Here is a 24,702-nt window from a genome sequence, read left to right on the forward strand (position 1 = left end):
GATGTTCACCTTTGAACCAATTGTCTTATTAACTTTAATGGACAGAATTTCCAGGCGCAGCCGAGTCATTGAGGGGGGTTTGGTTTGGTGACCTCTGCTTTTTGCAGATGATGTGGTTCTGTTGGGTTTCATCAAGCCTCTTCAGCGCTCACGGAAAAAGTCAGCACCTCCAAATCTGAAGTCATAGTCCTCAGTTGCAAAAGGGTGCCGTGTCCTCTCCGGGTGGAGGAGGAGATCTTGCCCCAAGTGTAGAAGTTAAAGTATCTTGGTCTTGTCCACGAATAAGGAGAGAATGGAGCGGGACATCGGCAGGTGGATCGGTGCAGTGATGTGGACTCTGCATCAGTCAGTCGTGGTAAAGAAGTAGCTTGATCTACGTGCCTACCTAACCTATGAACACTAGCTGTGGGTGGTGACTGAAAGAACAAGGTCACGGCTACAACCAGCCAAAATGAGTTTACTCCGCAAGGTGTCCGGGCTCTCCCTTAGAGAGCGGGTGAGAAGCTCGAACATGCGCGAGAGGCTCAGAGTTGAGCCGCTGCTCCTCTGCATCAAGTGGAGCCAGATGAGGTGGTTTGTTTAGGGTGCCTTCTGGAGACCACCCTGGTAAGGTGTTCCGGGCACGTCCCACTCGGAAGAGGCCCCAGGACACGCTGGAGAGACTATGTCTCCCGGCTGGCCTGGCTGGGGAGAGCTTAAGCATCTGCTTTATTAGCTTCTGCTTTTTTAGACTGTAATTGCCTAGACATTTTTAACGATAGTTTCCTCCATCAAGGCGAATTGTAGAAATTCTGTTAAAATCGCTTTGTATTTTGGGGTCAATATAAAAACTATTAAGTAGCAACGTGACAAGTGACAGCCATCATAGAGGAATTTAAAAAAACAAAAACATGGAATGTATACTTCAAACGGCTCTATAATTCTCCATAACAAATTCACCAAAAAAAGAAAAAAATAAAGGCTAAAGTACATGGCCTATTCTATTGCCCACACTGCTCTTCTCACGAATAATGTTCCATCCATCCATTTTCTTTACCACTTATCCTCACTAGGGTTGCGGGCTGTTGGAGCCTATCCAAGCTATCTTCAGGCAGGAGGCGGGGTACACCATGAACTGGTCGCCAGCCAATCACAGGGCACATAGAAACAAACAACCATTCGCACTCACATTCACACGTACGGGCAATTTAGAGTCTTCAATCAACCTACCACGCATGTTTTTTGGATCCAGGAGGAAACCGGAGTTCCCGGAGAAAACCCACCCAGGCACGGGGAGAACATGTGAACTCCACACAGGCCGGGCCGGCATTTGAACCCCGGTCCCCAGAACTGTGAGACAGATGTGCTAACTAATTTCCCACTGTGCTGGCCGAATAATTTAAGTTCTTTAGGGCAAGCGATGCAGTTAGAAATGTCACTAATTTTCTTAAGGGTTGCACTTGGAGAACACTTAGGAATTACAGCCATTTGAGGAAGAAAAAAAATTATCAGCGACTTTGAAAACAGACACACACGAAACCCCTTGTAGTCTCTAAACCAAGAAGAGATAGAGAAGGGCGGGACCCCCCTCTGATTGGCCGTGGTTGTGTGTGTGAGCGTGTGTTTGAAATGCAGGTTTTACTGTTTTTTTTTTTTTTTTTTTTTACAGTTTTCTGACAGCTGTATCTATACAATTATAAAAAAAATTGAGCAGCATATATGGAATTAGTTCCAAACCTTAATGCCACCGTGACGATGTGGGAACATTTTGGATTCAAGCCAGTTGAATGCGGCCATCCCACTATCACCAACGAGCTGGTATGTCTAATTTGTATAAAGTCACAAGGACAACACAACATAACCTTCAAAGTTACAAAATCCATTTAAATCGCACCCATTCCACTAGAGCTTCATGATATTGGAAAAAACATGACATTGTGATTTATTTTTTTTATTTTATTTTTTTCATTTTATTATTTCTTTTTTTAATAAACGATATATATTGCAATGTAAATCCACTGCATATAACACTGACTGCTCACACAACCTCGTGAGCTGGGGGGGTCTGAGGTTATGTCCTGGTGGCTAACGTGTGTTAATTTGTCCGCAGGGGCCACGCGGCAGTTTGAAGCCATTTCATTCACCCGGCTCCCTCACAGTCGCATGCACACAACTTGTCGGAAGACAGGCAATAATTGGCTGACTGTCTGCTTTTTGGGCACGGTCTTAAGAAACTGTAGGAATTGTGTGCTGTCACGTAAGCTTTTTTGGCGGCTGTGGCTCAGTAGGTTGAGCGGGTTGTCCAGTGACCGAAGTGTAACTAATTTGAATTTCTGGCTACGACTGTCCACATATCAAAGTGTCCTTGGGCAAGTCACTGAACCCTAATTTGCTCCCAGTGGGCCTGGCAGCGCCTTGCATGGCAGCAGTTGACCATCTGTGTATGAATGTGTGTGTGAGTGGGTGAACGTGAGGCTTTGTAAAGTGCTTTGGGCACTGTGATGGTGTAGATAAAGCGTATGGTACTGGTATCAGTACTTGGTGCACCAGTATACTTACATAAAAGCGTTCCCCAAAAAGGAAATTTTGTCTGTCACACAAAGCTCAATTTATCCGGAACCCATCATCCGATTTTCAAAATTCTTGGTGCCTTGTACTCAGGTTGAAGTGGCCATTCCAACCAGACTTAGAATTTTGACAGATTGTCTTTTTTGGGGAAATCTTGTTACATTGCTATATTAAGATTTAGTGATTTTCTTTTTTAATGTTTTTTATTTTTTTATTTTTTTTTCCCCTCCTGTGAAATTCAAGTCAAGTCAGAGATTTTGTATTCTCATTTTGCTTTTGAACAACTTCTTTTGTCTCCACAGATTTCTAATTTGCATCATCAAAAAGAGAACGTGTACTATAACATCGCATCGTTTGTTTGCCAAACAGCAGACATTTGCTGGTGTTGTTCTTCTGCCGTAAAACCATCCATCCTAAAAATTTTGTGGACACTGAACACAAATACTGTGCTGTTGCTGTGGTGCCAATCCAGAGGGAACCGTGACTAACAGGTGTCTGTTCAGAAGAACTCAGAGGTTGACATCAGAGGGAACATGTGTTAGAAGTTGAACAGTCAACAGTCAGATTTGTCAGTGTTGACTTAAGAAGATGAGCAATGAGGATGAGTTCTATGACGCCGTTACAGGTTAGTACTTAGTGTTCGTTTTTTTGCTCTCATTATTATATTTACATAGATGTTTAAAATGCAGATGAATGATTACTCAACACAACAAAACTGAACCATGTGCTCTACTTCACAGGCCTGGATTCAGATGAGTCATATGAAGGGGTGTCAGAGTCCAGTTACAAAGATGCTCTGGTGTTTGATAGCACCAGGAACAATGGATCGAAGCCACAGGAGAACGGTGTCAAGAAACACAGGTACTACTGCATTCCTGCAACACCTTTCAGACACAGCTTATTGATTTGGCTGATATGTTTGTAACTAATTTAACTCCACCAGAAACGATTTACACTCTCTGAAACAAGTGTTACTATAGCTTTTGACCATGGTTAGCATTGTCAAAGTGAGTGACATAAATTAAGAAGTCAAAAAAGGAACATTTTTAAGAAAGTAGTTGTTCATTCACTTTCATTGGATATTGAAGATTTTGAGATGCTTGTGGGTAGCCACTGGCAGTGCTGTGCTTGCAAGTAACTTGCGACCTGTACATGACGTTGTCTGCCCTACTCTCCCAATCGGCTAGGTTACGCCTCAACCTAACCAACCCCAGACATGACCCTGAACAGGCTAAACTAGGGGTCGACAACCCGTGGCTCCGGAGCCACGTCTTTCATTCTCCTACTGCGGCTTTCTGGTGATTTTAACATTAAATACAGTGGCACTGTTAAATCGTGCAAGAAGACTTGTTCTTCTACTCCATAGAAGTGGAAGGATACATTGAAAAATGTCAAGAAAAATTCCAGTTTGCATCTTCCTCCGCTCGTATATCGGCAGGTAATTCATGGCAAATTTTCAAGAATTTACTGCAGAACTAACCGGAACATGATTGTATTGCACACAACAAACAATCACGGTTTCAACATAATTGATAACCTGACAGTTAAATAAGACATGCATTCAACGAACTACTGGTAACAAACACAACGCCTCGGGATCCTCCCGGAAGAGCTGGATGAAGTGGCTAGGGAGAGGGAAGTCTGGACATCCCTGCTAAAGCTACTGCCCCCGCAACCCAACCTCATCTTTTGATCTGAAACCCAAATGTCTTCAGGATACAACAAAGGCAAAGGAATTGACCTTGCCATTTGGAGGGGACTGTACAGGTAGATACCACAAGCCCTTTTGAGCTGAGTGCCTATGGCGACGCTTAGCTAGTGGGTGCAAAGTGTCGGCGCATTTCATGTGTGGACGGCATGAAAACCAAAATAACAAGGATTGCCTGCACATTGTGCTAAATACGTTTGCACACATTGCACAATATTTTTTTTGCTATTTTTAAAAAATGTTCTGTATTAATAGATAATAGATTTAGCTACATTTGATAAATCCAAGAAAAGGAGAGTTTCTGAAAAAAAAACCAAAAAAACGTTGCTCACGTAGCCTCATAGCTGACAGCTTACAATCGTGTGAAGATGGCGACGTCGCTGTGCGATACTTTTTTAAATTGGCTGTTATTTTACGAATATATATATTACATTCTTTAGTGAAATAGTCATTTTCAATTGATAGCTGACTGCACAGTCTACACATGATAAAATGATGACAGAACACTAAAGCAGCCGGTATTTTTGGTTGCTTTATTTGAAAATACGCTTCAACCATTCGTCTTTTTTAAGAGTTCAAAATGTTTTTGTTTCATGCAGAAATTATATTTCTTGTTCTCTGTAGCAGTTCATTGATTGAATAAATGCAACACAGTGAGCAAAACTAGTTGATCATACATACAGGTTAAAAAACAACAACAAAATATGCAGTGTTATCCTGACTTTAGATTTCAAAAGGGTCTTCTGGCTTCTGATGTTTTTTTTCTTCTGTGTGAGACAGCCTAAATTGCTGTTTAAGTATTTAATGTAGCCGATCCCTGGGCTAGACGATACAGAAGTAGGTTCATACTATGTGTTCTAATCTGTCCAAGTTCATAGATGCCAAGATATAGTAGCAGGTAAGCATTGTGGTACACTGTTTCGCTTCATTTCCCACAATCGACAAATGTTCCTTTTTCTGATAGCAGACCAGTTGGACTACATGTTCTGCTTATCTACAGACTTTGTACCAATGCTTTCTTCAGACCTGAGCCTGTCAGATAAAATACATTTGCACAAAGCCACACAGTAATCCTCCGTCTATTTGCAAATTCACCTATTACATTTTTTGAGGGTAACTTATCTGGTTTTTATGCTTAAAACACTCCAAGACATGAGAAGATGGCGCCACAACCCTGTCTAAATAGGAATTGGTCTCAAGGCAGTATGTTAAAGTGATTCATCTCAACTTAAGAGTGGGGAGGTAGCCTGGGTTTTAGTGGAAATTATGAATCTTTGTCACATGTAAATGAGCACTTCAGGTGCATTTTGTTTTGTTTTATTTTTTTTATTTTTTTTTAAACAATCAAACCATCTGTAAGCTATTTTATAGGGTAATATAAGATGAGGTTGAATTGATATTAAAATGGTTTTGGGATCATAGTTTGTGGTATATTTATGGTTTAAACTATTAATATAGGTAATTCTACAAATTTTTTGGGGAGCGTCAATTTGTTCACAATTTTTTGCTATTTGCAGTGGGGCAAGACAATATATCACTCATTTTCCATACCACCAATCCTGTTCGGGGTCACATGGAAGCTGGGGTCTGTCCTAATTTAAATTGTGAGCTATGCTAATTAGATCCCAGATGTTTGTTTGATTCTGAGTAAGATCTGCCTCTTTTCATTTGAGTTTTTGCTTCACTCACGTACATTTATTTTCTATGTTTTCACTCTAGGACATCATTACCTGCACCCATGTTTTCCAGAAACACTGTTAGTGTCTGGAGTATCCTTAAGAAATGCATTGGAATGGTAAGGATGTGAATTTATCGTGTGTGTGTGTGTGTGTATGTGTGTATATTTATATATATGTGTATATTTATATATATATATATATATATATATATATTTATATATATATATATATATATATATATATATATATATACATTTTAAACCCTCGCTAATTTGCGAATCACAATTCGTGAACTCATCTACTCACGCATATCTGTATATTTGGATGCCACCCAAACCAAACGCTCTGACCCTTCTAACGCACCCTGTCAGCGAAGGAGCAGCGAGCATTGGCCACCAGTTCTAAACATTTTAGGGGCGACGTCTTCTGTGCGTGGCAGTTCTTGATCCCTAACCTCTGCGAATAGCAAGGCTTCACTGTATAAATATGTGGGGGTGTGTATCAAATAAATTTTATTGGACAAAATAAATGAACTAAACTAAAACTCGAACAATATATACTGCAGTCACTATACCTGTACATAATAAATAGAAATTTACGTGTGTAGATTCCATCCATCCATCCATTTTTCTGAGCCGCTTATCCTCACAAGGGTCGCGGGAGTGCTGGAGCCTAATCCCAGGTGTCATCGGGCAGGAGGCGGGGTACACCCTGAACTGGTTGCCAGCCAATCGCAGGGCACATACAAACAAACAACCAGTCGCACTCACATTCACACCTACAGGCAATTTAAAGTCTTATCAATCAACCTACCACGCATGTTTTTGGAACGTGGGAGGAAACCGGAGTGCCCGGAGAAAACCCACGCAGGCACGGGGAGAACATGCAAACTCCACGCAGGCGGTCACTGTGCCGCTGTGTAGATACCATTTTTATTTTATTCTGACTGCACTAGACAAGTAATTTGCTAGCAATTATCCCAGTGTGAGTCACTTAACTGTTGCACTCACAGTTTGTAGGTAGCACTAAGCATTTGTCATCTGTCAAACAATCTCAAGAAGAAAACGAAGAATTACTCTGAATGTGAATGCTAAAAATAATATTAATAACAAAGCAACATATTTATCTGTATTGAAAGCATCATTCAAGCCATGACTTATACAGGCCGCTTGAGGAGGAAATACCAAGTTTGGGAAATCATAACGATTTTGTCATCGTCATGATTGTGCAAGCAATATCTTTCTGTTTCATAATGGAAGACAGTTGGTTGCAGCAATAAACAGAGTGTCTTTTTTCTACTTTCCCAGGAACTCTCCAAGATCACAATGCCTGTCATCTTCAACGAGCCCCTCAGCTTCCTGCAGAGAATCACAGAATACATGGAACACACTTACCTCATCAACAGAGCCTCCTCGCTGTCTGAATCCATAGAACGCATGCAGGTCAGACACAGAGACCCCTTAAAACATTGAATTGATGGTGGGAGCAATGGCACATTTTAGAACTCCTTTCTTCATGAGCATGAGACGGTACAGTCTCGCCAAACTGGCTGTTTTAAACTGGGCTGTTTAAATCACTCCTTTACACCGATCTGAACGGCCTGATTGGCATCGACCGATATTTAGCATTTTATGCCGATCGGCTTTAATGTCATTCGCCGATCCAATCAATCGCAAAATATCTGCGTCATCGTGTACAGTACATTTGAATCCAAAAGCTAGTTTATTTTTAGCCTTGTTGCATGTCTTTTGACGTAGTACTGTAAATATCTGACCACCAAGTTATTTAAAAAAGAAAAACCAGACCATATAATGCGTGGATCAGACAACAAGATAAATGTGCTCTTTCACGATTGCACTACGTCAGACTACTGCAATAAAATCTTGTATTCCGATACCACCGCATTCCGTTTTTTACGAACATTGGGCTTCATCTTGTCAACTCAAACGTGACCGGATACACTCGTTACCATGGTGGGGACAGCAAGAGTGGATCGCGCCCAAGTTATTATAAGAACAAAATGGGGAAAAACGTGTTGGTGGTCACCGGTGCTCGGGGGAGGACGTTCGTCTAAGGCTTGCTTGAGGTATGTTCACGTACTTTTAACACGATATGGCTCGCAAGCAGGCAACAAAACGTTATATAGCCTAGCAAGCTACTGCTAGCACTAACGGTTGTAGCGGCGTTCTGTCAAAACCTGCTCTCAAGTTTTGGTGTGGGTGAAGTAATTTAATTACGATAAAGTAATTTAATTACAGTAAGTTAGCACCCATTATTTCTGTCATGTAATGTTGGTTTGACCTGACTGATTAGAATACATGACCTGACTAGCGCAGTAATTTCCAACCTTTAATGAGCCAAGGAACATATTTTACAAGTGAAAAATCTCACGGCACACCAACAAACAAAAATGTCACAAAAAGTGGAGACATTAATTACTGTATGTACTTCTAATATAAGACCATTCTTTTGTTCTGTCTGTTACTATGCCTCACTGGCATAAATAGATGAACAAAGATACATTTATTGTAAATATAATTTTTTGAGCAATTAAATAAACAAGTAATTCTGATCGTGTAAAGCCTAGTTTAAATGGGTGATAAGTGTTAGGGGTGTCGGGATACAATACTTGATATTGGATGACGGTCTGATATTGGCACAAAAAATGGTATCAGATTATTGTGTTATCGACCTAATATGGCAGATATAAGCACTCCGATACAAGCAGTCCATTCCAGACTCCGCTTCAGCTCTTTTATCCAGCAGCACCTCGATTCAGTCATGCAGAGCCCACGTGATCACTACTGCAATGTGCACCTGCGGCTATATTTGGTCGCGACAGTTATGGATATTTTGACCAAAATTCTACGCTGCCAAAAATAGTCAATATCCACAGCAAAATAACATACGATCGCCACAGGTTGCTGAAATTATGATCATGCAGTGACTTTTTGTTTGCAATATCCACAGCAAAATAACATACGATCACCACAATTTGCTGGAATTATGATCAGTGACTTTGAGTTCATAACGTAGTGATACTCAAGAGTGCTTACAAGCCTCTGAAAGCTTAAGATGGAAAGATTCAGCAGCCTACAGTGCAGCAAATACGCTTAGCAGCACAAGTGGACAGAGGAGCAACTGGAGGCAGTATGACTGGAGGGAGAAGCGAAGTTAACCAGCAAAGCCCCCTACAGAACGGCACTCCCTTTCAGCTTTGCACATTATGCTGTACAAGACTGCAGTTGAGCTGAGCTGATTTGTTTTACTTTATTTGCATGTATGGATTACTTGGGTTGTTCCCAACATCTGGTGAAATTTTCAGGTCAATAGCACCTTTTAGAAATGTATTTAATGAGGAAAATGGTGACGTTAAATACTTATTTCAGCTGCTGTGTGTGTACGTGTATGTATGTGTGTGTATACTCTATGTTGTCTGTAATTGTTTCCTCAGGCCGTGGCTGCGTTTGCTGTGTCAGCAGTTGCGTCTCAGTGGGAACGAACTGGAAAACCCTTCAACCCTCTTCTTGGGGAGACTTATGAACTCACCAGGTACTCACACATAAACATTTCTTGTTAACATGATGTATTCATCCTTCGTGGTACTCCGTGTCGATACAGAGAGGAGCAGGGCTTCCGGCTGATAGCAGAGCAGGTATCCCATCATCCCCCAGTGAGTGCCTTCCACGCTGAAAGCCTGGCAGGAGACTTTGTCTTCCATGGCTCCATATACCCCAAACTAAAATTTTGGGGGAAGAGTGTTGAGGCAGAGCCCAAAGGGACCATCACTCTCGAGCTACCTAAGTAAGTTATAAAGAAATACAGAGTTATTTTCTACATTTTAATTCAAATGTTATTGATTGTCGTTTGTGTCTTCTTTTCATGTCTTCCTCTTCTATCCAAGGCACAATGAGGTATACACATGGAGTAACCCTCACTGCTGTGTGCACAACATCATCCTGGGGAAGCTATGGATAGAGCAGTATGGCACAGTGGAAATAGTCAACCACAGGTAAACTCTCCATGCATTTAATGCACTTTGTTGTCCTTGTGATAAACAGACAAATGTAGTCTGATAGAGATTAAAGAAAGGCCACATATAACTTCTTAAAATGTAATTTAAAATTGATACAAAGCCCTGCTCACAGGCAGTAACGCGCTGAATTAATGTCATTTTACTTCACTTTGTGTTAACTATTGGGATACTGATGATAAACTCAGCAAGATCCAGCAAATGGAAAATATTGGTTCTGGTTATTTTTTAAGTAATTGTACACAAATGCCATTCTCATGCCTCCAGCCCCTATGGAAGCGTTTCCAGTACAGGGTACTAGGAAGTACTAGTTCTCATACCTGGTCATCTTGAGTTGTAAGCATGCCAGGATGATACAGAAAGGGGTGTTAGTAATAAAAATCAAACACACGTGAACAAAAGCTAAACCTGTTGGTGTGCCTTGGCTCTGAGAGACAGTTGTTCTCCACCGTTGGTTTTTGGCATGTCTCGTTCCTGCTGATGTATTCAATACGGCATGGTTTTCACTGTCACCGCGTGGTACTATACTGAAGTGGAAAAACTGCAAAACGTCATCCAAAAAGCTTCTCACATAATCTCAATCAATTCATGTGCTCCTAATCTAAGGTGTAAGCCTTGGATTGCTTTAAATCGTAGTTATCCCTGAAAGCTCTGCAGTGTGTTTCTGTTATCACAATCAAATTCATATTCACAACCTGCATTTTTGCTTGGACACTAGCCGAATCATCTTCCGTTTACATATCTCAACAGTCATTAATTAATTGAATATATAATAACATACTACTGTCAAACATCTTTTATTGGTATACTGAATTAGGTTTTTGTGTGTGTGTGTGTGTGTGTGTGAAAGGACAATGTGTAACATTAAGGTCACATACAGTTCCCCATAGTTTATGGAGAGATGTTAAGTGCTTACATTCTTGTCTACACAGCACTGGAGACAAGTGTGTGTTGAATTTTAAGCCTTGTGGGATGTTTGGCAAAGAGCTGCACAGGGTGGAGGGATACGTCCAGGATAAGAGGTTAGCGTTCGTAATTGTTACTTTGTCACGGACATGGAGTATAATGTGTATAGTTTACTAAGAATTATTCCTTTTGATCCTCCTCTCTTGGTTATTACTCAATGTGCAGTAAAAAGAAGCTTTGTGTCATCTATGGGAAGTGGACGGAGTGCATGTGGAGTATTGACCCTCAGTCCTACGAGGCCTTCAAAAAAGCGGAAAAGAAAGGAGACAACAAGAAGCACAAACATGTAAATTGATTACTCAAGTCACAATCACAAGTGTTTTCTCAAGTGTTTTCACATTCTTGGTAGAAAGTGTAATGTGTTGATTGACCATATGATTTCTCAATGTATATCATTCTAACCACCATCTCCCCTCCCCTCTCAGGAGGAGCCAGTGGGATCGGAGAATGATGATGCCGATGACATGCCAGAGGTCCAAGAGACAGTGGCGGTCATACCAGGAAGTACACTGCTCTGGAGGATAGATCCTAGACCTGCTCACTCTGCTCAGGTATAAATTGCTAGTCATATTGACAGTAACGAATAACTAGCGAATCATAATCAAAATGTTACTCCTTGTACGATTCCAAAATAATAGTCCAACAAATCAAAAATCCGTAAAAAATACTCCTCGTCCCATTCCGTATGAAAGTGGTAAGTTTTTGTCTTCATACTTGGTCCAGCTCCCCCACTCGTTTTTATACCCTTTCTTAAGTTTAAGAGAAAACACCGAGAGATAAAAATTGGAGGTAACTCAATAGCTTGTTAGTTTTGACATACTTCACCCCGTTGTTTGCGCATCTCCAGTTACCTTTTAGCAGCGTTGTTTGCGCATGTGAGTGACCTAAGTGTCAGAAAAATTCAGATATCATCGATTATATATGTATATCTATCAAGCAACGGGGGATGGATGATAGGCTGATTTTTTTTTTTTTTTTTTTTTTTTTTTTTTTTTTTGTCATGCGATGTCATGCGTTCTACCAATACTACCTTCGCAGTCGACGGGTCGATCGCGATCGACGCATTGAGCACCCCTGCTGTAGAGGATCAACTTTCTCCCATTAAATCTGCCGCGGTCCCACTCTCAAGCGATGGCTCCTTTTTGGCTTCCGTTGTGACCCTTCCATGGTACCCATGCAGCTCATTGGAGAGCAAGGCTAAACACAAGCATCCTTTGGCGGAGAGCTCTTTTTAGTTTTTTTTTTTTTTTTTTTCAAGCAAACTTTATGGAGCTCTCGGTGAAGCTTTAATGCGTGTAGAAGTGACGTGCATCAAGTCAAAATGACAGCACCCATGGGCATCATTGCAGTGATTGGCAGACTAACATAAGAAGTATTCTTGGACTCGTTTTAATTCAAATGCAAAAAGTCTGATTTGGGATTCGTTTTTGTCATTGGGATTCGTGAGTCAATCCCGGTCACCACTGATTCGTAGCACTAACAGAAATGCAAAACAAAAAAAAAAAAAAACATCGTATAAAGTCAGCAATCAGCTCAAAATATAAACTGATTCTTTGTACATTCAACTTCCACTATTCTTCTCTATATTCAGATGTACAACTTCACCAACTTTGCGATGTCTCTCAATGAGCTGGAGCCAGGCATGGAGGCCATGTTGGCCCCGACGGACTGTCGCTTCAGACCTGACATCAGAGCCATGGAGAACGGCAAAATGGGTAATTGTATTGCCAGGGTTTTGTGGGACTCTACTTGCTTGTTTGGCATTATTTTACTGAAAAGCATGCGAGGCAGTTTGTTGTGCACTCTCTCTGACTCAGTCATCTGAGATCCAGCTCCCCTGCACAACCACTAAAGAAAATAGATGGGTAAATGAAAGAAAAGAGAAAATAATGAAACCCTGTCGCCATCTGCTGATTGTCTCAGTAATTGCCTCGTGTGGCTTCACATTGTGACTCTGTTGTGGTTTTGCAGAAGAAGCCAGTCAGGACAAGGAGAGGCTGGAAGAGAAACAGCGAGCTGCCAGAAAGTTGAGAGCCAAGCATGAGGAGGAGTGGTCTACAAGGTTGGAAGAGCGCTCACTTGCTTTTGCTCTCATACATTCACACTTACTCTCTCACAAACTCACACTCTTTCTCTCTTACGCTGTCTGATTCACAGATGCGCTCTCTCATCCACATGCGCTCTCTCACACACTTTCACACTCCTTTTCTATCCACACTGTATTGTTGTTGTTGTTATTGGTATTGTATTGACTTATAGACTTACCGTATTTTCACGACCATAAGGCGCACTTAAAAGTCATAAATTTTCTCCAAAATGGACGGGGGCGCCTTATAATGCGGTGCGCCTTATGTGTGTACCGAGTTCCAAAATCTATAAATGTTGTTGTGCGATGAGCGCTCCGCTTGACTGACTGGGAGCATTTCATGCCGACTCGCTGCTTATACAGAGGAAAAGCGGATGTGGCTGAGGACAGCATGCGGACGTAAAGGGGGAAGGGTGCGCGTGAAGGAGGACGCTAAAGGCACGCCTCAGTAGGTATATAGCGCCAGTCAAGCCAGCCTCCACTCGTAAAGTAGCAGTCAAGCCAGCCGCCCCTAATTTTGTTCATACTAGGCATTACGGTAATAAGTCGCCAACTCGCGGCGAAAGCCTTCAAAATAAAGGTTTCCCAATAATACGGACGTCAATGCTCTTCGGTTAAGGAATGCAACCAGCAAGGTTAATTTGAATCTTGAGATGCATTAAAAAATGTAGTTTATTAGTTTTCAGAGACTTTTATTTCGAACTACAATATCAGATCTTCATCAAACCTCTTTTAGTGGAGTCCTTGTTGGTCTGTCACACAGATCTGGACTTGTCTTGTGATACCAATGGAATTATGTTGGGGTGGTTTTTGCTCAGTAGGTAGAACAAGTTCGAATCCCTGCTACGACTGTCCGCATGTCGAAGTGTCCTTGGGCAAGACACCGAACCCTAATTTGCTCCCAGTGGGCTTGGCAGCGCCTCGCATGGCAGCAGTCGCCCATTGCTTTATGAATGTGTGTGTGAATGTGAGGCTTTGTAAAGCGCTTTGGGCACTCTGATGATGTAGATAAGCGCTATATAAGTGCAGTGAATTTACCATTTTTAAACTACTGGTACAAGAAAAAAAACTGGTACAAAATGTTTTTTGTTTGATCTGTGGTTTGTCAATGGAATAGTTCGAATATTGAGGCATCCGTAAATCGGGGTTCCACTGTAGTATTTGGTCAAACAGTTTTAACATCAGAGACTCCCTGGCCATGACCCTTTGCTATTTGCTATTGCTGCTGTGTGGCGCTCACATTACCGCGCACAAGATTGTGCAGAGCCACAATCGCAGTGCAAATGCGCACTTCGGATAGGAATGTCCCGATCCATCTTTTCCACTACCGATCCGATACCGGTATTGCAGCGTTGAGTTTTGGCCAATACCAGTCCGATCCCATATCAGTAGTAATCATACATACTTTACTTATGAGAAAAGGCTTGAACAAGTGATATTACTTAGAGAACAACAATCAACAAGAGCAGGTATGAGGAAAAAGTGACCCTTTTACTATTAACTAATGGGTTACATAAAGTAACTTTAAAAATAAGAATGTACTACAATTGAATGAAATAAATAAAAACGAAATCTTAAACTTCAATAAAATCAATAATAATAAAATATCTATTTAAATTGCGACATAACCACTGCTTAAGCATAAGCACATTTTACATTTGAATAGATTAAATAAAAAACAAATTCGAAAACCGTGAAAAATAACCTCAATAAATAATGTAGTGAGGCTTGAAGTGCTTTGCCCTCTGTGTGTGTGCCTTCATTGCGGGGCTTGCTGTTCTTGCTGTGCATGTCTTGACCACTGAGGGGCAGTGTAGTGCATGCAATGAGATACACACTTGCAGTAAGTAACAAAGAATGTAGCCCGAAGTCAAAATCGAATATTGTTAATATAACTTGTTTTTCACGGTTTGAAGACTATATGTCAGAGAGTGTTATTATATTGCCTCTTTGTATGTGTTTATAAAGCGTTTGTGTCCCAATATTCATTATTTTGAGAGATATCAGTGGGGCTAATTTTCATTCGCTCGTCAATGGGGTTTTTCCATTCATTGTTAGCTTTTGAGCTGATTTTATTGAACAAAAACAAAGAAAGAAACAAAGAGTATGATGTATTTAACCATTTAATAGGTGTAATTCTTTTGTTGTGTGTTTAGTTTTACAGCGAACTTCAACTGGCGTGTCAAACGAAAGCAAGCAACATTCACTCTTACTCCTTGCTACTATGTTAGCACCTTAGCAACCTGTTGTTGTGATCAGGTGGGCTCAGCATGCCATCCGGGCACTGCCGGATAGAAGTGCTGGAGCGGTGCATGCAATGGACTGCTTGTATAAGTGGTAAAATTGGAGCTTTTTAGATCCAGTCCGATCCGATGCCCCCCTAACTTCGGACAATTGTCGATTGCCCCTCTTCGCTAAGTTCTGTCTGAACGGGACAGGCAAATTAATGATGGCTCTACTGTTGCGCGTATGTTGCGCTGATTTGCCGTGAAGCAGCTTAGGTTTTGAATTTAGAACTATTTTTTAATTCTTTTTCTCAAGCTGTTGTGCTTCCCCAGAAGTCAACTGCTGTTCCAGCATTTATTGCCCATGGTTGTGATGTGAGTTAATTTTTTTCATGTTGGTGTTTTTTTTTTAAAGGTGGTTCCAAATGGGCACCAACCCGTGCACCGGCTCCCAAGACTGGAACTACTCGGGTGGCTACTTCAGTAGGAACTACCAAGACCTGCCTGATATCTACTGATAAGGCCACTATAGCCTTCATCCTGGTCCCCTTCCACCTCTTCCACACGCCTTATCATAACTTGGAGGGACACACTTAAAAACTCAACCCTTCACCATTGCACACATCCATTGCAGATAGGAAAGACTTACACAGACTGTTTAACAGTTTCCTGCTTCATCTTAACTCGCTCTCTTCTTCCCCATCAAGGATTTTACATCAACTTTAGTTGTATGACCTGCACATTTTTTTTTCATCGCTCATCGTTTCTTCCATATGTCACAATTTTAACGGCCCATGACGGAATGTATGTGATGTTAGACATTAATGCAACACTCTATAAAATGGGCTTAAGCAACAGAATGATGAATATAAAGTGTTGGTCAAATATTTCCTGCCTACCATACCATCAAGAAAAGACACCTGATCGAATGTTTAAAATGCTGCAGATTTGCAAAATACTGTATGATTCCATTCCAGTGTCAAAAAATTGTGAATACTATGTTGATATGTCGAGAGACTTAAGATTGTCATTGTAACATGACTAAGAGAAAACCCTCAATCAAGTGAGGGTAATGTAACAAGCTGTTATTATTCTCTACATTTAGATGTTTTGCAGCAGACCACCAACACATTGAGTTTTAATGTTGCATTCCCCTTGAATGTTGTGAACATTAAAAAAAAAAAAAAAAAAAAAAAAAAAAAAAAAAATTGGCTCTAAAACTGACTGTGGTTGTAATAATGCAGAAATTCCAAGCATTGGCTAAAGCAAGAACACATTTTGATTGCAATTATATTTTGGTTGACTATTGCAAATTGTGAAATGCAAATGTATGAATTCTGTTGGTGGCGAAACTCCTTTTTTATTCGTTATTCGTAGCCCCATTATTTTGTTCATTTTTTTAAAGCACTTAACCAGGCAGCACGGTGCCCGACTGATAAGAGCGTCTGCCTCACAGTTCTGAGGACCCGGGTTCAATCCCGGGCCCCCGGCTTTGTGGAGTTTGCATGTTCGACCCGTGCCTGCGTGGGTTTTCTCCGGGCACTTCGGTTTCCTCCCACATCCCAAAAATATGCATGGTAGGTGAATTGAAGACTCTAAAATTGCCCCTAGGTGCGAATGGTTTGTTTGTTTGTATGTGCCCTGCGATTGGCTGGCAACCAGTTCAGGGTGTACCCCGCCTCCTGCCCGAAGATAGCTGGGATAGCCTCCAGCACTCCCGCGACCCGTGTGTGGATAAGCGGCTCAGAAAATGGATGGATGGATGGCACTTAACCACATACACCCTTTCGACTTTACATATTCTTACATGTTCTAGCTATGGCTGTTACATTTTCTTTGTGAAGCCTAAACTACAGTATGTGACAGACAAAACACTAATGTCAGGTGCAGTGTTGAGATGCTTGCACAAAGATTGAATGAAAAAAAAAAAAACACACACAAACGGTACAATTTTCTCACTCCATAACACACATTCCAACAAATGGGCCGCCAAGGGCAAATCAGTTTTGTTAGTTTCTATTTCTCCAAACATGTCCTCTGTTGAATTTTAGCCTCCTCTTCTTGGACTATCTTTGTGGTCATTGTTTGTGTACAAGTGTTACACAGATAATCACATGCAAAATTTTGTGCAATTGATTTATTTTTATAGTATTTAAAGCATTTTTTGGTGAGGAACATACCACCAGATGTTTTATTTGTAGGTTGGAGACTGTATAGGCATACTGTGGACAGCTCGATAGCTTCATGGACAGGGGAATGTCTACTAATAAAATCCTTAACTTCAATTTTGGACCATGGCTTTTTTTTTTAAATTATATAAAAGAAAAAAAAAACATGCTTTCATGAAAACACAAAATGAATAAAAAGGAGCAGGGAAGAATAAATCTGCCCCCTCTTTTAAATTATTATTTAAATTACATTTCACATTAGAATTTTGCATTGAGCATCTGTATTTAAAGAACTATACCACAATCTAAATGATTTATAAATCCACTATTTTTGAGGTTAGATTGGTTTTGGTACTGATTTTTAGGTGATCTAAAACCAAACTTATACATACTACGTATACACAAAACATGAGCCAAGCATCATGACAAACTACAACCATGTATACATTGAGTTCTTTTCCAAACCCAGGTGAAATCCAAATTGAAAAGCATCGACCTGGCCTTTCCCTTTATTGTTTCCAGACTCAACTTTTGTTGAACCTGTTTGGATTGAGCTAATGAACTGGAATAACATTGTGAGGTTACTGTTTTAAATATTGACTGAGGAGTGTTGTTAACAAAAGGTGTTAATAAAATGTTGACCTACTCTTTAGCTTCTTTAGTTTTCAGTGCAAATGCTTTAAAGCAGGCTATTAAAAACGTGTTTTTTAATTATAAAAAAAATCGTGATAATCAAGATCGGGCAATTTAAAAAAAAATAATCGTGATTTATTTATTTATTTATTTATTTATTTTTTTGCCAGTTCGCCAGAGCTAATGACCAGCTTGCGCCACTTGATTGGCTGATGCAACAAGTCCAAGCGTTTCCAGTCGTTCAGTTAGGGGTTCAATCAACTCAACATGCATGTAAACCACCTGTGGGTTATTCCAGCAAGCAGGTTCAACATGCTCTTAAACTAGACCTGAGTTCTGAGTTGACTTCCCCTGAATTTGAAATCTGGGATTATTTTTGGTCCAGAATATCTGATCTGAGTCTAAATACGATCACCTCGAGCTAAACTGGTGCATGGTCACAACCAAAAGACATCCTCAATGGAGCCCCGATATGTTGATTCACCATGGAAACCAACAGAAACGTCAAGTTACTTTCTCCCCCCCCCCCCCCCCCCCCCCCTTGGAATTGGAGGTGCTAATGCAGACGTATCGTGATTTGAAAAGAGCACTTTAACAACTGCAGCTGTAAAAGAATGTGCTCTACATAAACCATAAAAGACAATAATTAAAATAATAATATACTGTACGTTGCAGTGTTGTGCGAAGCTGTACCACCATTGTGCCTTATTCTTACAGTCTTCAATTACAATGTATGCAAAAATAAAATATCCACAGCTGTTTCATATGCATTTGTAGTTTATTTTTCCTGATTGAAATGTATTTTAAGGTCATAATTTGTCATTCATCACATTACATGGCATGATGCACCAGGTCTACTACACCCATTTACAGGAGGAACACACGGAAACATACACAAGGTTTTACAATGGGGGGCGGGGGGGAAACAGGAAGTTTAGCTCATTGCACTTACAACAGTGAACGTTGTTATGATTAGGCTCTTTTTTTCATCTCCAGCCTCATCTGTTTTTTTTTTCATTTTCATTTTTTTTTTTTTTTTTTTTACATAATTATGATTTTTACACTTATTGTCCATTTCAGGCCCTCCGAATGTCATCTGCCCACCCCGTAATTTACATGGAAGCCAGATAAAGTACCCACCTTTTGTTTTTAATGGCATCTCATTTTACAAACACAACATTTATAGAAACTCCACACAGACCAGTATTTTTTTTTCCATATCAGATTCCAAGTTTTTTTTTTTTGGAAATGATATTAAAACAGTTGGCACGAGCCAGCCACACACACAATGCCAATGTTTGTCCTTTTGTTATTTAACCTTAAGCTCTCTTTAAGTTCTTTTTATACACAAAGTACACGTTTGGCTCTATGGAGGCTGAGGCTTGCATACGCTCCAGCTTGTGATGCCGTGTGCCGTGCAAAAGGCCCCCCACTCGTGCTTCTTTGTGTTATCATTGCTGACATTTACATGTTGAAAAAAAAAAAACCCTGCCATTTTTGTGGAAAGTGGCTTTATCGGCTATTTACACTAAGATCAAACTAAAAAATATGGCAACTCGTAAGGTGGAATGTCAACGAGGCTCAAAAACTCAAGGAAAGAGGTTTGGGTGGGCTTTGTTTAAGGATTTCTGGGGCAGGTGTCAATTCATGCACGTCATCTTAGGATTCTTTATATGGACAAACACACCAACAAACAAACACACTCCCATATGATTTTATAGCTTGTCTTAGTTTGTCTCCTTTCTACTCCTGCTCAGCTAAAACATCTCTTCATGAATATCTTTATTTATAATACACAATATATTTTAAGATCTTGCTCTTGTCATGCTGCTCTATGTACTACTGTAAAACCGTGTGGACCACTCATAGGCTGGGGGGAAAAAAATCTCTGAGCAACATTTACAACATCTGTACTTTTTCATGTCTGCAACCTTAAGGGTAAAATGATTAAATGCGGAACAACAAAACAATTGAAGATCAAATGAATTTAAATAATGTAAAGAGTCTTAAAATGGATTCTTAGAAAAACGTATTGCCGAGGCTATCGTGTGATAAACTTACAAAAGAAAAAAAGGGTGCTAGTGTCCGCTCACGGCCTCAAAGTGTCATAACACTCCAAAACGTATCCTGCTCTATTTTTGCATTTTGCACTTAAAACAGAGTTTACCAGTCGTGGGGCTTTTTCGATCCTTTTTTTTTTTTTTAAATACAAAGCAAATTTAATGTCAAAATGTTTATCGACTGCAATATATGTGTATTGTTGTCTACATTTGTGCTTCAAACATGCAGTGGACTGAAGATTTTCACTCTCAAGTGAAGTCTATTATTTTCCTAGAAATAGACAAGACACCTACAGAGTGCAGACAGACAGCACAACTGCTTCAATGGCTTTCTTCAATGACTAGTATTATCATGCAGAATTAAAGCCCTTGCTGCAATGCATATTTAAGTCACCTTGATTGGCTGATTGAGACAAGCAAACGTGAACTCAGAACAGTTGCAAAATTAGGAAATATTGACATTAGAAGCCACGTGAAGATCCGATCTGTTTTACAATGTTGAGAATATAGTTTATTATTATGACTTTTGATATGAAAAACTAAAGTCAGTTACATATAACTGAGATTCTCATATTCCAATCTGAATATTTAAAGTTTTGTCTTCATTCAGCTGTTTATGAAACATTACTTTCCACTCTATCTCCTTTTTTTTTTTATATGTTAAAACACATTCAGTGTCCTCCTTTCTGAAATCCCGAACAGTACAACATCCCATTCGCTTATCATAAAATAATTTTTTAAATAATCTCATTCATATTTCACAAAAAAATAGACTTCTTTGAGTTAACAGATTTGTACTCTCAACAAAAATAGCAATTGTGTTGTCCCCCGTCGCCGTTCTTGTCATGATACATTGAACCCTCCTGTGATGGTACAGGTCAAATTGACCCATTTTGAAGTTGGTATTCTATTTAATATTGTTTTAGTTTGAAAATTCTTATTCGAAAAGAACATATACAAAGCATGTCGGAATGGTTCATTCCACATAATTGCACAATCTCTCTTCGCCAAGTTAACCCAGACTTGAAGCAACATCACTACTAATGACTGACGTCTCGGATGGACTGCTAATGCCTGCATTATGTTATCACATTTGCCTTTTTCGTCTTTTTTTACTTTCAAATTTACTAACTTTTGTTTACTTCGGGTCAATTTGACCACAGCAATTTGACCTGCCAGAAATAATTCAAACTGAATTATTTGACCCGAGTCTAAATAGCTCTTACAGGTGCATCTCAAGAAATACGAGTATCATGGAAAACCTATTACTACTTTTATTACTACTGAATTTCAGTGGTTCAATTCAGAAGTGAAACTCATAAACTGTATTATATGGATTCACTACGCAGTGGACGAAATAATGATTTCATTTTTTAGAATTTGGAGCGGCTAACAAAATCCCCAAATTCACCATTATATAAAAAAAATTAGAACATTACATAAGAAATAAAGACATGGAGATTAGGTCAGAATTGGTCTTCTGAAAAGTATTCAAAAAATCTCAATAATAAGTGACTCTGAATTAAATTGCTAAAAATGTATCGACTTTAAACGCGAGGTGTACAGATCATCATGTATATGAAGTAGTGGCGTTAATTTTACTCAGTTGTCCTTATTAAAATTAGGAAAGTAATTCAATTTGAAAAGTCGATCTGTCATTTAGAGATGTTAAACATTTTATGGGGTCAAATTGATCCCCTCCCGCTGAAGATAATGAGGGCTAACCGATACCTTATGTGCCACAAATCGGCCATTTCCCAGCTAAACACTAACTAAAAGAAACATCTTGTACTTACATCGATGCTATTATTTAATGAATGTCAAAACCGTAGCGTTCGGCTATCGCGGTGACTTTTTGCCCACTTTTCTTGCTCATATTTGCACTGTTACCAAATGGGATTCATTGCATAGAACGAGTGGAGATGAGCGGTTGCCTTTTAGCCCCATACCGTACCTGTAGCGCTTGATTGAACTGTTTTACGTTCCTCATTGGCAGATGGATAGGAACAGAACTGCCACACCCATACGCACAACACACACAAACGTTTTATAGAGGTGACTTTGAGGTTTTTCTTTCTTTTCCTTTTTTTTTTCTGTCAACGCCGGGTAGCATGCGAAGGTCCCCGCTGAGCGTTCTCACGGACAATATACAACACAAATGTGGGTTTCGTTCGGCCAGGACAGTACGTTTGTTGTCGCTGTCGTGTGGCGCGCAGGCAAAGCCCAGAACCCACAATGCACTGCAGGAGCGTCATCAGCAGGAGGGAGAACACTGACCTGAGTAGTTTCCATGACAACTGAGAAAGGTTAAAGGTCAGGGTGAGAGAAGAAAAAAAAAAAAAAGGGGTTATTTGGTTCCTTTTTTTCCTCTTTTGACACCATTTTGGAGTGTGCTTTAATGTGCGCCACGCACATTCAACGAGTGAAGACACATGCTGATACATACTGATGACAGGTGAGGTCTGGGGCTTGGGCAAAGGACGCATGTGGGGGTAATGTCCCAAAGTGACCTCAAAATCCAGGTTAGGATGCAAAGGCCGGGGTCTGCTTCTTCACTGCTGCAGCGCTCTCGGCTGCATCAGTGACTCGTGGCTAGAGATGTCCCACCGTGATCGTTTGCAGGTTGTTTTGCTGTATTAGTGAGCCACAGCTTTAGTACAACACTGAAGAGGTTGAGGGATCGGGGAGCGGGTGGGTTTACGTTTCCTCATATGCTGATTGGTGAGCGTCACTCACCAGTAAATTAGACAGACAGAGGCAACACATTTCTACTTTTTCGAATGACACATCATTGTGCTATTGACCGTCTCTTTTCACTCTATTGCTTTGTTGTTGTTCATAACTCTGTGAGTGTTAACAACACATTTAAATCAAAAAAAGAGAGAGGGGGCTTGGCAACAAAAGTGACACAATTAAAAAAAAAGTGATAAGAACATCAAAATGAATCTCACAGTCAGCATATACTTGAAGAAATACATGGTGTGTTCATGGATGTCATAAAAAAATAGTCAATTTTAAAATAAAACAAATAAATAAGGCTGTGCTGGCAACAGAACAAAGTAAAAATTCACAATGTGGGAAACAGTGAACAGCTGAGAAAACAATTCACCACAAAAAATGGCTTCGTAATGGCTTGCCTCTGAATACTTTTTTCCCCCTTTCTTTTAGACACACATCCATTTCTATTCCGTCTCCGCTCCAATCCATTTGCCAGTGTCTTTATGGCCTCTGCTTAGTGGTGACGAACAGTGTAAAGGTCTAGAAAGTTCCATGCATTCCAAATTCTCCCCCTCCACCATATAATTCTTTCAAGACAAATTGAGGAGCTTTGGGGTGGGAATTAGAAAACGGGATAGGACACAGTGTGGAAGAGAAGTCGTAATCTGGAATGTAGATAGAAAGAGGACAAATAGTGGAAAAGAGACGCACGCACGCACGCACGCACCACGTCGGTGTTGTCATTCCATGTGATGTGTTCCCTTGAATTGGACAGGTGAAGAAAGAATGAGGTGGTCGGTACCAGAAAAACCTGCACTGCAATTATTCTACGTCCCTCTCGCTTCATAATTCTTCAGAAGAGAGTAAGTGGAAGAAGAGCAAAGCTGCTTTCTTGGATGAGTTTGCATTCGACTGGATACATGGCGCCGTTCATGTTCTGCAAGTGATGCTTGCTGCTAAGTTAGATCCACATGATTGACTGGCGGTACATGATCCTTATTGATTGTACTCGACTGCTTCTTCAGCATTGTTCTTGATGTTGGGCCCCCAGTGGGCGGTTTTGTCTCCAACGCGGTTTGAAGTCAAGGTGGACTTTTGAAGCGAAGACTAGACCCCTGGAATGATCTGTGGAAGAACACGAGTCATTTAGACGTAGGGCAGCAAAGTGGAAGAGTGGGTTAGCACACCTGACTCAAAGTGACGAGAGTTAGGGTTCAAATCTTGGCTTGCCTTGTGGAATTTGTATGTTCTCCCTGTGCTTGTGTGGGTTTTCTCTGGGTACTATGACTTCCTCCCACATTTTATAAACATACACTTTAAATGTGTGAATGCTTGTTTGTCTATATGTGCCCTGCGATTGACTAGTGACCAGTCCAGGGTGTAGTCTGCCTCTTTTTATTTGATGGATCTGCACAAAATAGTGTACGTTTTGAAGTGAAATGACAAATACATCAAACTTATATAAAAAAAAAGATTTATTTATCCATCCATCCATTTCCTTTGCCGCTTATCCTCACAAGGGTCGCGGGAGTGCTGGAGCCAATCCCAGCTATCATCGGGCAGGAGGCGGGGTACACCCTGAACCGGTCGCCAGCCAGCCAATCGCAGGGCACATAGAAACATTCGCACTCACATTCACAACTACGGGCAATTTAGAGACTTCATGCATGTTTTTGGGATGTGGGAGAAAATCCACGCAGGCACGGGGAGAACATGCAAACTCCACACAGGCGGGGTTGGGGATTGAACCCCGTACCTCAGAACTGTGAGGCAGACGCTCTAACCAGTCATCTACTGTGCCGCCTCAAGATTTATTTAATGGGAAAAAAATGGAAATTGTCATGTGCATATGTATTCACCCCCTTTGTTATGAAGCACC

At 40.5% G+C, this 24,702-nt stretch overlaps 2 protein-coding genes across 10 annotated transcripts in view; one reads left to right on the plus strand and one right to left on the minus strand.

Moving 5' to 3' along the window:
• The window catches only part of LOC133481123 (oxysterol-binding protein-related protein 2-like), a 30,264-nt gene extending 12,735 nt beyond the window's left edge, over window positions 1-17,529 (plus strand). For 3 of the 5 annotated variants that reach the window (XM_061780108.1, XM_061780137.1, XM_061780119.1), the window contains exons 2-14: window positions 2,850-3,172; window positions 3,288-3,408; window positions 5,975-6,050; window positions 7,242-7,376; window positions 9,389-9,486; window positions 9,556-9,738; window positions 9,839-9,946; window positions 10,900-10,989; window positions 11,099-11,219; window positions 11,359-11,484; window positions 12,525-12,648; window positions 12,905-12,995; window positions 15,660-17,529. In XM_061780108.1, the coding sequence (XP_061636092.1) occupies window positions 3,136-3,172; window positions 3,288-3,408; window positions 5,975-6,050; window positions 7,242-7,376; window positions 9,389-9,486; window positions 9,556-9,738; window positions 9,839-9,946; window positions 10,900-10,989; window positions 11,099-11,219; window positions 11,359-11,484; window positions 12,525-12,648; window positions 12,905-12,995; window positions 15,660-15,762 (1,413 nt within the window). In that variant the 5' untranslated portion in view covers window positions 2,850-3,135 and the 3' untranslated portion in view covers window positions 15,763-17,529. Of the gene's footprint in view, window positions 1-1,225; window positions 1,332-2,849; window positions 3,173-3,287; window positions 3,409-5,974; window positions 6,051-7,241; window positions 7,377-9,388; window positions 9,487-9,555; window positions 9,739-9,838; window positions 9,947-10,899; window positions 10,990-11,098; window positions 11,220-11,358; window positions 11,485-12,524; window positions 12,649-12,904; window positions 12,996-15,659 lie in introns of those variants that run through there. The other 2 variants (XM_061780128.1, XM_061780147.1) reach the window with 2 other exon arrangements.
• A 1,036-nt stretch (window positions 17,530-18,565) lies between these two features.
• Window positions 18,566-24,702, minus strand: part of bsna (bassoon presynaptic cytomatrix protein a) — a 134,486-nt gene continuing 128,349 nt past the window's right edge. For all 5 annotated transcript variants that reach the window (XR_009789462.1, XR_009789461.1, XR_009789459.1 and 2 more), the window contains one exon: window positions 18,566-23,948. The gene's annotated coding sequence lies outside the window, so the exon portion shown is untranslated. The remainder of the gene's footprint in view (window positions 23,949-24,702) is intronic.

Source organism: Phyllopteryx taeniolatus, chromosome 1 (genome assembly GCF_024500385.1).
Source record: "Phyllopteryx taeniolatus isolate TA_2022b chromosome 1, UOR_Ptae_1.2, whole genome shotgun sequence".
NCBI lineage: Eukaryota > Metazoa > Chordata > Actinopteri > Syngnathiformes > Syngnathidae > Phyllopteryx > Phyllopteryx taeniolatus.